This window comes from Anser cygnoides, chromosome 3 (assembly GCF_040182565.1).
Source record: "Anser cygnoides isolate HZ-2024a breed goose chromosome 3, Taihu_goose_T2T_genome, whole genome shotgun sequence".
Classification (NCBI taxonomy): Eukaryota; Metazoa; Chordata; class Aves; order Anseriformes; family Anatidae; genus Anser; species Anser cygnoides.
This window is the reverse complement of record NC_089875.1, coordinates 18049752-18064095: the sequence shown is the minus strand read 5'-3', so window position 1 is coordinate 18064095 and position 14344 is coordinate 18049752. Positions and strand designations below refer to the sequence as shown.

Here is a 14344-nt window from a genome sequence, read left to right as displayed (position 1 = left end):
TTAAGAAATACATGCTAGCCATGTGTATAATCAGTGTCTTTCTGACTATCCAGCAAGCCTTTCCACCTTCATCTATCTCCCCTGTGATTTTTCATAACACATAATCTTATCAAGGTCTCAGTCTTCAATTTCAAAGGAACATTTTCATTTGGGCTGTATATGGCTAAACTACTACCTAAAACCTACAAAATAAGTGAGTGAGCTCAAAGCTTTAGGTCAGCAAAGTCCAGATACATCTGCTTGAGCGAGTCATCACTGCCAGAGTATGGAACAAAGCTCAGCAAGGGCAAAGAGCCTCCACCACCCTTCATGTGTCAAAGAAAAAAATACATTACTTTCACCTTGTTTTAGTGGATATAAACTTACTGGAATTAACATCTTAAAAATCCAATTCAATAAAAACAGAACACATGCAGTTTCTCATTAGGAAGGGAGAAAACTGACATGACATGCTAGTTGCTTCCCTCATACTCTTCTGGCAGGAGTTTAGAATAATGCCTATAATGTTCTCTCTGCTGAATTAGTAATTAGATGATAAGCAGTATCCATTCAGCTGCACATCACAAGATGCAATAGATTGGGATAGAAAGAATTCAGTCAGGACTTCATAAACACCTTGCAACAGCTGAATCTTTCCACAGACAACAACAGCTATCAACAGACTGAGTGTTCACTTGGCTCTGAGATGGAGAGTCCACACTTTGAGTCTAAATCCAAGGTCAGCTTTACCTAGGTGAGCAATGGATGCTTCCAGCACCTTCACAGCTGCAGTGTATATCCCTGTGTGCTTTGAGTTCAGGTTGTCAGTGACTGCTGCTACCACATGGATCAGCACTGGGTGTAAGGTGTCTCTGAGGATGGGTGTTATTGAAGCCAGAGCCTCCAGTGCCTGCTGATTCACTTTCTTATTGGAATCCTGAAGTCTTGGTACAAAAACATCAAAAATCTGTTAAGAAAACAAACATAAAAGCTGGGTTAAAATGTCTTTGTTTCTACAAGTGATGCAGAAACAAGTTCTCAACCAAATAAAAGACAAATGTAATCCTTTCTGTCAAGCCAGTGCTTACTAGCACAAATTCACTGTTTTCCTGTGGGTTACTCACTGTAGTATTTGCACAATCTCATGCTGGTTTAAAACACTTTCATATTTTATTACAAGGTTGTGTTGAGGATGAGAGAGTTTATGTGGAGTTTCTCTTTACCTATACATCATTAAATCGCCTTGATAATGGAAAAAAAAAAATCTTTGACATACAGGTATGAAAACAGCTATTTATGATTCTCATTTTTCCATAGTGTTGTCTCAAGGACTGAGGGTAGATTTTGTCTTGCCGAAATTGAGTCTGGATGAGAACCAAGTTTTGTTTTATCTAGCTGTCTCAGAACCTTGGTCTGGAGGATAGCAGGGCTCTGATGAACTCTCTAGGATCCAGACCATCTCTCTAGCTAACCATCTCTCTAAGGTAGACTTCTCAAGTTTAACATGCCATGCTAATACTCATGGAAGTAGTTTCAATCACTTTATCAGGTACCATTTTCTGTAAAAGGGGAAAAAAGCAGATGCTAAGAGGAAAAGGAAGCCATGTCTCCAGACATTTTCCTTCTCTTTGCAAAGAGAAAAGAGAAGCCCAAGAAGAGTGAAAACAGGATTTCCCAATCAAGAAAGGGATGAGAAAGGAAGTGAAGGCTGAGTTTTGCCTTCACGTGACAAGATAAAGTGTACAGAGAAACCTTTATTTTTTATTTTTTAAATCTACCCAGCTCGATACTTCTCTTCCCCATCCCAAGCCATTTTTCTTCTGAATAGTAATTGCCAAGTTTTCAGTGGCTGGGTTTCCTTTCTTTCTACTTTCTTTTCTACCTAATAGAGGAATAGAGATGTAAGAAGCTACAGCAACAATAAATTCCATCATCAACTCATGAACAACACCAACAGGCAAAAGACAGAAAAGTACATCTGGACTGAAATTACTTGCCTTGAAACTTGGAGTTGAATTAAATTATTTTTGGTGAGAAGGGACCAGCTTGTCCTGAATGACTAGCACGTAGTGCCAAGACACATGAAATTAACTTTACTGTGACAGGCTTGGGAAGGAAACTGAAGGGAAAAAAGCAATGGAGATGTCCTAGATACCTGGACAATGTTAGCTGAGATGAGCTGGGGGTTGTTTTTGCAGTGATCTACGAGGAGTACTACTCCCTCCATTCGTGCCTGAAACTCTTTGGCTGTCAGGAGCTTGTTAAGCTCCTTGAGTTGTTCAATCTCTTCCACAGTGCGAAGTGATGTGTGCCGGACTGTCTGACGGGGTAAGATGAGGACATCAGAGCCGGACCTTGAACTGGAAAATAAAAACAAGGTAAAATCTGTTGGCGATAATATCTTCAGTTAATTGTGAGGAAAACATCTCGAGACTTCCTAATGGTGTGATTTCAGCTAGATCTTGATCTGAAAAGCAACTTTGATCTCATAACAATCATTCTAGGAGACAACCTCCAAATACATTTATAACTACTGCTTACATAGGAAAACCAAAGCACCAAGGATGGAATTCATCTCACTTATCTTCAGATGTCTTCAAGGTATTAATCTAGCATTCCTTTGTGGGGAAAAATAGGCACTACTTTAAAGTTATGAATTGTCTATAGTAAAAGAAAATGAAATGTCCTGGAGAAGTGTCCCTGTAATAGGTATGGGAATGTGGATAAATAACTCAGATGCATCTGAACAGGTGAATCCCCCTCAGAGAGATTAAAGGGCATATCTGAAAGGGTCCAGAGGATCAGTAACACAGATGAAAACCTAAGTCAGACAGCCTACTATTGTGCTTGCATTATTACTTCCCTAGGGACTGATTCACAGCTTAACACACTCAATGGAAACAATTCCCTTGGATCAACCTCTCTCTGGCATGAGCATGGGGGCACTCCTAACCATGCTGGGGAGGTGTGTAGTCACCTTCCTACCACCACTGAGCACAACAGGGCTACATAAACCCACTCTGTAGTCAGAGGAAAGCAGGTACAAGTAGCTTTCCCACTAGCCTGGGGAGACAGCAAGGACCAAGTTCCTATCTTGAATGCTGATCTGCAGCATCTGGGGGTGGGGAGTGTGTGTGGGGGTGGAGAACATGCTGTCCATCCATCAACCAGTCATGGGTCTGAACGGCATAAATAGCTACAGAAAAAGTCCACATTGAGATGTCTGTCTTCCAGAGCCACTCAGGAACTGTCTTGCTGATGCTGTTTGAAAGCAATTGATTCAGCCAGCTTAAACCACACGCATGGCAAGTGCCATTTTTGGGAATGGCATCTTCATTCCAGACTGGGACTTCTCATCAAAACTACCCATATAAAAAAAAAAAAAAAAAAAAAAGACTCCACTCAGATAAGAAGACCCCAACTGAAATCATAAGTCCCAAGTCAAACAGCAGAGACACGACTCTCTCACAGCCTCCCTAACACTCTCCTAGCCATTGCATCGGCTCTTCTGGGCTGCCACTGGTGGTAATCTCTTCCTCTCTCAATTTTTCTGGAAACCCCCCCACAGAACTTGTATTCAGCCTAGTTGCAGAAGCAGATATTTTTCATTGTAGAAAGTTTTGTGGGGCTAGAAAATCTCTGGCACAGTTCAGCTCCAGCAGAAGGATTTTACTGAGGAAGAGATACAAAAAGCTTCCCACATGGTTTGTCAGATGAAACAGAAGTGTTCAGTACCCTTCATCAGAAGGCAAATTTTCCTGGGATACCATCAGACCGTTGCTCCTAGACTCCCTGCGGCCCTTGGCAGATGGAAGTTCAGATATATGGTCTTCTATCCCCTAAATACATATATTAAAAAACAAACAGACATTAATTTACAAAAGAGAAAATAGGGAAGCATTTGTTTAAAACAAAGATTTTAACTAGGATCACAGCTACAAAAATAGGCTTAGGAACACATTTTGTAACTTAGAGAGAGAGAGACGGACCAGAAATTCAGAGATGTCTACTGAAGGTTTTGTTATCACTAACCTAATGCAGGTTGTAGGTGTTACCACAACAGCTGGCAGTATAAAATCTTATAAAATCACTAGTCATAAGCACAAACAGGAATAATGCAAACTGATAGGGAACAAGCCTTCTCAGAGAGAATAGCAGAAAACTTTTGGACTCTCTGGAGGTTGGCCCATTATGTTGGGAGTTGATTTGGTTCACACTCACTCTCTCCACTCCTGCACGAAGACACATTCCTTTCTAGAATGTAAGTGGAGAAGATAGAAAAAAAATGGGGATGATTTTCCACTGGCTGCTGAATTCATGGAGCTTCTTTGAATAGAATAGGACCATTAAGAAAAAAAAAACTTAGGAAAAAAATCTATTAGAAAAAAATATATATATTAGAAAAAAACTTCAAGATCATCTGGTCCAACAATCACCCTACCACCAATGTCGCCCACTAAAGCATGTCCCTAAGCACCACTTCCAACCTTTCCTTGAACACCCCCAGGGACAGTGATTCCACTGCCTCCCTGAGCAACCCATTCCAATGCCTAACCACTCTTTCTGAGAAGAAATGTCTCCTAATTTCTAACCTAAACCTCCCCTTGCATAACTTAAGGCCATTCCCTCTAGTCCTATCACTGGTTATCTGGGAAAAGAGGCTGACCCCCAGCTCCCCACAACTTCCTTTCAGGTAGTTGCAGACAGCATGACATCAGGGCAGTATTCCTAGAATACAGATAATATAGCCACTAATTATGATAGCTTTGTGTATCTTTTGTACATATGGGAAATTTCTTGGCACAATTACTTCTTTCATCTGTTGCATTTTGGGGGAGAGGGGCAACGGGGCATTTTGGGGGGGAGTGTTTTTATGGAGGGGGGTAAAATCATTTTCTCTTATTTCCCTTTCCTGTTTGTTGTTGATATCAGCATATACCCACTTTATTTCTAACCATACTAATTCCCTCGCTGTCTGCTGACAAACGTGCTAAGAATCAACAGTTCATTTCCAGGAGCAAAATAATACAACAGAAGAAGAATGAGATAAAGAAAGATTTAATATTTTAAATCTCATATTAGCAACATCAGGACATGCATAAAGGAGACATCTCTCCTGCCAAGCACTTACTTTCTGCTTAATTGTTGCCATAACATCTCGCAAGTCACGTGAGGGGAGAAACTGTTTCAAATACCCATCAAATTTTGGATGACTCATCAATATATTCAGCATTTTCCGTCCATAAAACCTAATACAGGGAAGAGAGAAATGAATAACTGTTTTTGCTACAGAATATTAGTCATCTTCTCCCTCATTTTGTGCATAAAAAAAGAAAGGGATTAATAGAATATGCTGATATTTTGAATTCTCACATGCAGTACTTTCATAAGAAGTTATTATCCACTCAGAGATATTTACCTCCACTTGGCACCTCTATGCAATGCTGCCAGCTGAACACAAGAAGCACTGGAGGACACAGGGCAACAGGAAAGTACAATTTCACAGTGAAATTGTGGAATTGTTTCTGTGGGATCGAAGGATCCTATGGGATGACTGGAGTTCATCTGCTTTGCTGCCATGATTAATTTGCAATGTCTTGCTGCCACTGTACAAAAATTTACCTTCCTTTTACTGGCAGACAAGCTAGGACAAATCAACTCACATTTACTATTTACTATGCTATAGTACAGGTATACAGTAAGTTACTTGTGTGTTCTTGCCGCCTATTAATTGGAATTGAGAGCCATAGTCAAAGAAGGGTATTTTTTTGTTTGTATTGTTGATGTTACCATTTTTATAACCTGCTGTGAAACTACAGCTATCTTCAAGAAGAAATCAGTAATTTGTTCAGCCACAGACAACAACATTATACAACAGATAGAAAGAAAATATTGTGAATAGCATAAGCAATTAGATCTGCAGAAGGGATTTAGAAAGACTGAACACGTTGCTTGAAGACAAATGGAATTTTTCTAGGAGAGTCTTAACCTTACCAGAAAAAAATACTTGGTATCATCATGTAATGAATAGTGGCCAATGCTTCAGCTTTTCGTTGAGCACATAGGACCAAACAAAGTTGTTTGACTGATTAATCTGAGCTCAGCTGATCTGAATAAAGAGTTATTCAAGTCACAGGAATTTGGCAGTGGTCTTTCTTGCTGGACAACCTCATGTTATCCGGTACAGTTGTTTCCCTAAACACCATTATCCACACTAGGAAGTAACTTTCTTAATGTTTATTTTACCTTCCACTCTTTTGTTGCTTTATCATGGCCAGACATCATACACCTTTCAGTTTCTAGGAGGTAAAATTAAGATCCTCACCTTGTGTCCTGATTACAATCCTGAGCAAGCTTCACCAGCGTGTGAACCAGCAGCTCAGTACTGTCACGTGTGCCTGACAGGAGCTTCTCAGCTCCAATTTGCTCCATCACAGTCAGTAGGTGTTCAGCTGCAGACTTCCGCACCAGGACATTGCGGTGACTGGAAACAAGAGCAAGCATTTGGCAGAAGGAAAGGGAAGGACAGAAATGCAGGTCTTGGTCACAACATGGTCTCTGTCATTGCTGGTGGAAGCAGGCATGAGTCCTTGCTGCAGTTTTTACCGACAGGAGACAATACTACCCTCAGATAAAGAGAGAAGCTATGTACAGGGAGGAGGAAGGAATTCAATCTCCCTGGACTATTTGATAATTAATTTCTTTCCTGAAATTATTGACCTTGAGAAAGAGGAATATGAAAGACAATCCATGTTGACTCATCAGAGGGCTCCCATCACAGACAGTGCTGCAGTAGGACTGGGGCTTATTCCACCCATTTATCTCCAAGCCCACAGACCCTCGAAACAACAGAAAAAACTCTGTGGAGCACGAATCTGAAGAATATGCAGCAATGCAGTTTGTTCTTTGAGGCTTGGCAACAGTTACGTTTCCTCACTTTTTGAAAAGCTAAGGAAAGGGAGGGTAGTAGTCATTTTAGCCAGGTTGTCTTTCCTAGAGGGTGCCTATTCAAAACTATCAGAGACAGCACTAATATTTTAAGGCAGCATCTGCTTCAGATATCTCATGGGAGTCTGCCTGTGAAGGCGCCTGTGGAATGACTCACCATCTCAAAGCCAACACTCGGCATCAGTTTGAATAGGAAGTGTACCTCTGAGGACGCAATGGTCAAACAAGCTCCTCTCAGCAGGAGCTGCACTTGTTGAGCAGGTTGTGCTGCACCCAGCCCATCCTCCCATGTGTGCTTCTAGTCCCAGCAATTAGCATCCCTGTCTCTCAAGTTAATGGCATAATGATGATGCATGTTTTTTCCCAGCGCCTCTGTGGTTAGCATTGTGAAATATCAAAGGGCACTCACTGCTGCAATTTCCATTGTCCCTTTCCCCGCAAAGCCACAAGACTGCACTACCAATCTCTGCAGGGACTTTTGCCTCCCCATCATTCACCACTTCTAGACAGTGTTGACAGACTGTGAAAATAAGTAGGCTATAACATGGCAGAAGCAGATGACAAGAGGAAGGGAATGAGGATGATCAGACATTAAAATCACTGACTTCACAGAAGACACAATAGAAAGAACCTTTCCCTCTTCCCATTCTCTGTCTGTATCCCATCCGTCCCCCCTACCATACAATTTAAGGTGAAGGATATCACTAAGAGAACAACCACATACTTGACCCCACTAGCCAGGATAGCAGCCATTGCTCGTGCAGGAGTCACACTCCCCACCATAACACCAAGGGATCGATCAGCTGCTTTCTGAATGAACTCGCTGGAGTCCCCAGTCTTCTGGAGTAAAGCCCGAGCAACCTCCTCCACCTCCTGGTCCATGTGTTTCTTCATGATCCTGAAAAGTTCTCCAAGAGTGTTGATTGCAAAGCGAGACACCTTTGAACGGAGGTTGTTCACCTAGGGAAGTCATGAGGGAAATATTAGAATCATCTTGTAAAGAAAATCAATTTCTCTGGACAGAAGTTCCAGGAAACACTATGAAATTTTTTTCCTGTATCCAGGTGGAACATAAGAGCAGAAGATCACAAGCACAGAAAAACAACATCTAATACCAGCATCTTCTGTGGCTTAGGCCCACTGACAATCTAATTTCAATGAGACTGCAGTTCTAAGAAATACGTTTATTCTATGTTTCACACTTTATTCTATGTGAAACAGAGCTATGCTACTTTGCCCACAATGTATACTGCTTTTATTTCAAGCCCTTTTACTGAAAGGAAATACATAAATAAAGAATGTGAGAGCTGATTTTAAACTACAAAAGCATAATTAATAAAGACAAGATAGAGGAAAAGTGGCACTTTCCTCCTGTCCAAATATGTAACACCAGCCATTTGAATGCCCACCCAGGAAATGGAGAATATAGGTTCAGGTCTACAGTCGACTAATTCACAACAGGAACTTGAGTCCATCTGCTCTGTCTACTCAGAACCCTAGCTGTTGGACTTGAGGCACTCAACGATCCTGAAGGATCGCATGCAATTACAGCTGCTTTCATTAGGTTTTTCTAGCTTTCAGTGCTGCTCTGGAGTGACCCCTGCTTCAAAAGAGCTCTCCTACAAGGGGAAGAAAGGAACATCTGAGGAGTCAGGTGATTCATTCAAAAGCTACTTTGGAGGCCAGCCCAGTGTTTCTTTCTGCCAGACTTGGTTGTGCTTGCTAATAAAAGGAAACAACATGAGGGCTTGAAGTGCTTGTGAAAGCAAAAATCTGGGACTGGAGACTGGAGTGAAATGAAAGCTGAACAATGGCTCTGCACACGAGTGTATGCAGCAAAAAGGAGGGAATTTCCTCAGAAATATAAAAGTAACGTCACCATCAGATGAGTTAAGCTGAAAGGTCTTCTCCTAACTCCGATCTCAGACTGGAAGAATCCAAGTCTTGCATATGTAAACAGAAAAGTTTGAAGAGTCCAACACAAGGGACATTCAGGCCTTCAACATCATTAGGTACTGGCTAGAAGACAAGGACTTTAATGGAAAGGAGCTAAGTATTACTGTACTGTGCAAGCAAAGGAAAATTTAATATATTTGGCAGTCATGTACGAGAGTACAGAGTACAAGGCCACAAACAAATGCTGAGTTGGAAATTCTGTTTCAAACATTTCCAAGGAGCTTAGGTTGGGACTTTTCTGTGAACTTGATGATGAGGCAGCAATCCTGTGTTCAACTGCCCAGCACACACACAGCTGGGATGCTCCAAGTGTCCAGTGGCTGCAATGCAAAATTCAACCAGCACATAGAGGTAATGGATCAACGGGAAGGGCAAATTACCAAAAGGCAGACAGAAAGGAAGAAGAAGAGATCATCAGGCAACACAGGAAAATAAATACCTGTAGTCAATCACCAAGATGCTGAAAAAGAGGAAGTAGGAGGAAGCTGAGAGGCAAAAGCTGCAGCATTTAATTACAGCTTGGGCAGAGATTTGGTTTGTGGCAAATCACCTGATGAGTTCCTCACTTTCTGCATTTGTATATTGCATGATGACTCCTAGCTCAAAGATGAGAGACGCAGATACCCTACATACCAGCAAATGTAGCTATATATACAGACAGATCACACAGATAGGTGACATAGTTATCAGAGGAATGCCATCTAAAAATAGTAATGAAGGCAGACACTGAGCACACATGTAAATGAACAAGTACATATCTACTCTATGCCCCATGCACAATGTATGTGGGACACAGTTAAAAACAATGTTCCTACCTCTTTGGTAACTGCCAAGGTAACATCATGAAGTCTACCAAGAAGGATTTCTGAGTGGCAGATAGCCAGGCGTCTGATGCTGAAGAGTCCTTTCCCCTTCAGCTGCCTGAAAGGCAATTACCAAAAATGATTGATTTTTCTTACCACCCAAAAATAAGGCAGCACCCCCTGAAATTACCGGGGTGTCAGCTCAAACAAAGGGAGGTGTTTCTCATACGGCACTAAGCTAAATCATGGAACTTGCTGCCACTGGACGCTGTGGTGGTGAAAAGCATACATAAATCCAAAAGGCAAATAGATGGTTTCAGAGTGGATGGGTTAACTTCTGGCTATTAAATGAGACAGCATCCCTGAAAGCCCTGGCACACAAAGTCCCTGTGCCACTGCTTCCCAGAAACCTGGAGGCTGTGACGTTTCTGTATCTTGCACCCTCCCTGGACCCTGGCCCTGCAACACAGTCCCATCTGGCGGTTACTGAGGGCATTTCCTCCCCTTCCCATCCACAGAGAGCAGTTCAGGTGTAAGAGTCTGCACTGCCACTCCATAATTGAGTTTGTACCCTGCAATGCAGTCAGGAAAAAAAAGGGGGGGGGGGGGGGGGCAGAAAAAAAAAAAAAAAGCAGTTCATCCTAAAAGATTCCACAGCTGGGCAAGAACGGCCAAAACGATGGATTTCCCAGAAAATCCCTGCTTAAAATGACACCCAAAGCAGCAACATTTTATTTAAAAAATCTGTCATAACTTTCTTTGTGAAGGACCTGAGCTGGATGAAGGCACATGGTGGAGTCACTGGTTCACTACAACAGCCTCCTCCCAGGGGGCACAGAAGGCTGTAGGGCAGGATGGGGAACCCATCCCCACCGAAGTCTCTGAGTGTAACCCGGTCTCCCCACACCTGCAGCAGCTCTCTGCACCTTACAGAGCACCTGTGTGATGCGGCAGAGAAGGCGGGGGGAGAGGCAAAGCAAAGCAACCATGCAAGGAGGTTGCTTTAAAAATTGAAAAGATTATTCATGGTTATCCTGGTGTGAACAGAGCCGTGGTGAGTGTACACAGACCCACAAATCAGAAAGATGCCCGATATCACCTGAAATTCATAGTCTCCTCCTGTCTTCATCTAATTTCAAGATAAATTATGATTATCAACAAAACACATTTGGCCCATATTAAACAGCAAGGGGGAAAGTTTATTTCTAAAAGTGCAAGATTCCTAAAGGATTATTTTTTTCTTTTTCCTTTTCTTCTGCCATGAGCCCCTCAGGAGAAATGAGGGGCCAAGCAACTCTGCACTACTTCTCAGTCTGTTTTGCAGAAATAGGAACTCCCCGTAGGCACTGCTGGGTCAAAGGAAGGCTCCATCTGCTGCTGCTGCTGCCAGCAGCAGGACCAGAGATAACTCCTTATGCAGTCTCACCTCAGTCAGTATCCTGAGGCACCCAAATCTCTAAACTCAAGACTGCTCATGCCGTCAGCAGGCAAATTATCTTGTTCAGCAACCTCTCTTCCCCTAAGCTTTCATTTGCAGCTACGTGGAGCAGAAGGCAAAGCTAGAAGACAGCATGGACCTGTTGTGGCTGTAGCTCTGCTACAGACCAGGTCAAATAAGAGGATGACACCATATTACTGCACCACGATTACTTTGTAGTGGTTTCATGAGTTCTCTTTGGATATCTGGGCTGCCTAGGCCCAGAGATGCTAGAAGAAACTGTTTCTAACTTACCTTTGAACTGAGAGGGAGAAAAGGAGTGAAGAGAGAGGTTTCTTACCAGTCATTGCTGCTGAGCCATGTGAGCGCATCGAGCAGCCCCTGCTCCGGGTGAGAGAAGGGTCTGGTTTCCCAGGCGTCCCCACACTCAGGCTCCTCTCCCCACTCCAAGGAGCCCAGAGCAATGGCCGGCAGTGAGTTTGCTGTAGGGAGAGGGTCAGACGCAGGCAGTGCATACCCTTGGGCAAGGCACAGCACCACAGGCACAGTGCAGACTGCAAACCAAGCTCCTAGCCAAGATTACATATGAGCGCAAGCTGGCGTTGCCTTCAGAGACTTCTCTGCTGTCTGGCTCATTGCTTTCCCCACGCTGGGCCACCCCACGCTGGGCTCTAGCTCCTTCTGTAAACCTGAAATTTGCACACATGCAACCAGCTCCCAAATCCTTACAGGTACCACAGCCAGCTTGCAGATTTATAATGCTGTGGGGCTCACTGTCAGTGGGAGCCAGCACCACCCAGCAGGACTTGCAACACTAAGGGTAAGCTCCTGTAGGATTTTGCTCAGGCAAATCCCTAAGGAGCAACCACTGGGGAACTGTAGTATCTCACAGTACCTTACTCTCTAGATCTGGCAGTGCCTCAGGTTCCATTTATTTCAAGTATTCTAGACAGCTGGCAGCTGAGTGTATATACAGTTTAACATACTTTTGGGAATGTAGAAGTTTATGGGGTTTGTTATGAATATTTTCTATTTCAGTGGTACCCACTTGGCTGTATTTCAAAGATGCTGAGGTGAAATTTATTTGTCATCAAATGTACTTGTTTGCAAACTGTGCAATGCCTAAGCTTTCTCTTATGGAAAAAATGCAATTTCCAGTCTAGATACTCATGACAAAAAGCCTTCCAAATGTGAATTGAGAATAAAAATATGTAAATATAAATGCAAATTGTTGGCAAACACGCTCTCTTGATGATAAATATGCAAGGTATAAGAAAATCTAGATGACAAATGCATTTGTTATAAAAACTATTTCAAAATTTTCATATCTTTCACTCAAAAGCTCATTTTGCAAAGTCTAAATGAAAACACCTGAATTGTCTGAAAGTATTGAGTATAAATATTGCACAGAGTCTAGATGAACTGATATGGACTTTATAAAGTTCTTAAATTGCCTTGTATGTTCTACAAAATATGGAGGATGGAAGAACTGTAACATCAGCAGCACTTTTTACAAAAATGCTCAAATGGGCCTAACTTTGGATCTTACTGATATTAGCGATGTTACTGTATGAATACATAGATCTACATATATATATTCAATATGAATGGAGAGTCAGGTCCGGCTCATTCTGATCAATTTTGAAAATTAATAAGTAGCACCACTAGAAGATGCCATTTGAAGTTTCATTCCTAGCTCCCTTTTTTCTTAACTCATAATCATAATACAACGTAGGCTACCCACAAAGTAGAAATGACAATCTCCATGTATTTGCCATCTGCTGTATATTTATTGCAGGTAGCAAGCAGCCTGGGAGCCCCAGGTAGCCTCTCCTGTATGTCACCTGCTACACACAGCCACAGTTGTTTGGGCAAGGTGACAGAAGAGGCACTGTTCATGCCCAGTTCGTGTTGCATGTGGTAGTATGCTAGAAGCTAGAAGCCTTTAAGCATTTTTAGGTGAAATAGCAGAATTGCACCAAGTTGCTAATTTCCATGCAGTGACAACCCCTGCTCCAATAGCAGAAAAGCTGGCTGGAGAGCCAGGTGGAAGCACAGAGGGCCAGAAGAGTGAGTGGCTACTTGGTCACAGTGCTACCCAGTGGGCACACCCTGCCAGAGTGCATCAGAGCTCAGCCCTACAGTTACAGCTGCCTCCCTGTTTAAGATACTGTCCTGACCCAGAACCAGAGTTATATTTTAGACAGTCAGTACAAGCTTACCACTTTACTTTACCACTGCTTTATTTAGCTAAACTTTCCAGTGGATCTGTAAGGACCAATTGCTCCAGTATCATCAAGCTGGAGCAGCTTCCAAGTGGGCCTGCTCTCGGTCCTGGACAGGACAGGATCTGGACCTGAGCTCCCATCTGTGTTTGGGGAAGGAGCAGTTTGTGTTCTTTGTGGGAGGGAAGAGGTGGCACAGGGGGCTGCAGCAGAGCGGGCTCACCTGAGGAATGGCGCAGGAAGCCACTGTCCTGGCTGATAACGGGGATGCTGGGCAAGGAAGGTCTGTTGACCCGCTTCCTCAGGGTGGTTCCAATGCTCGATCTGCATGCATTGCTTGTGCTAGAGGAAATGGGAACTGTCCCATTGATGTGTAGTAGGCCAAAGCCTGCAGAGACAGAAACACACCTTGTAAGTAGAATGCTGGACAGGGTGACTACAGGCTTAAAAATGTCTAGAAATTTTGCTGGAGTTGGGTAACATCATCTGTTGTTTTAAACAACTCCAAGCATAACATTTACATGCTAACCCGGGACTAATCAAAGAATATAGTGATGCTTTCCCGAAGAAACGAGGAAAACTCAGCACTGTCTTTCCTTTGTTTTCCTATTTCAGAGACTGGATAGGGAAGCTACATTTCTGGGGCTCCCACCTCAGCACTCCATACCACCATTTCTCAAAATAATAGCAAGAAAAAGAGCAGATAACCTTGTCTGATGCCCTTGGGTTGAGTGCTGACTTCTTCAGTTTGCTGCTGCAGCACTTGTGGTAGTGCATGCTGCAGGACAATCAGAGCCTGTCAGCTACAATTAAGTCAGTAAAGCTGTGAAGTCATGTGGGTAAAATGTGAGTGCTTGCTGAGGGCTCCGGCATGGCTCAGCAATGCAAGCTCCTCAGCAGGGAATGGTGGGGGCAGGATAATCATTTCCATCAAGCGAGAAAGATCTTCTTTTATCTTTTAATAGGAAATAGTTTAATTTCTGTTCTTCCAGGTT

At 42.8% G+C, this 14344-nt stretch overlaps 1 protein-coding gene across 5 annotated transcripts in view; it reads right to left on the bottom strand.

Annotated features, from left to right (window-relative positions):
• TOGARAM2 (TOG array regulator of axonemal microtubules 2) overlaps nucleotides 1-14344 on the bottom strand; it is a 61890-nt gene that overhangs the window by 9068 nt on the left and 38478 nt on the right. For all 5 annotated transcript variants that reach the window (XM_013192454.3, XM_048078510.2, XM_013192456.3 and 2 more), the window contains 9 exons: nucleotides 13573-13737; nucleotides 11465-11606; nucleotides 9699-9804; nucleotides 7652-7887; nucleotides 6305-6463; nucleotides 5111-5228; nucleotides 3715-3818; nucleotides 2135-2339; nucleotides 730-946 (listed from right to left, as the gene is read on the bottom strand). In XM_013192454.3, coding sequence (XP_013047908.3) covers nucleotides 730-946; nucleotides 2135-2339; nucleotides 3715-3818; nucleotides 5111-5228; nucleotides 6305-6463; nucleotides 7652-7887; nucleotides 9699-9804; nucleotides 11465-11606; nucleotides 13573-13737 — 1452 coding nt within the window. The remainder of the gene's footprint in view (nucleotides 1-729; nucleotides 947-2134; nucleotides 2340-3714; nucleotides 3819-5110; nucleotides 5229-6304; nucleotides 6464-7651; nucleotides 7888-9698; nucleotides 9805-11464; nucleotides 11607-13572; nucleotides 13738-14344) is intronic.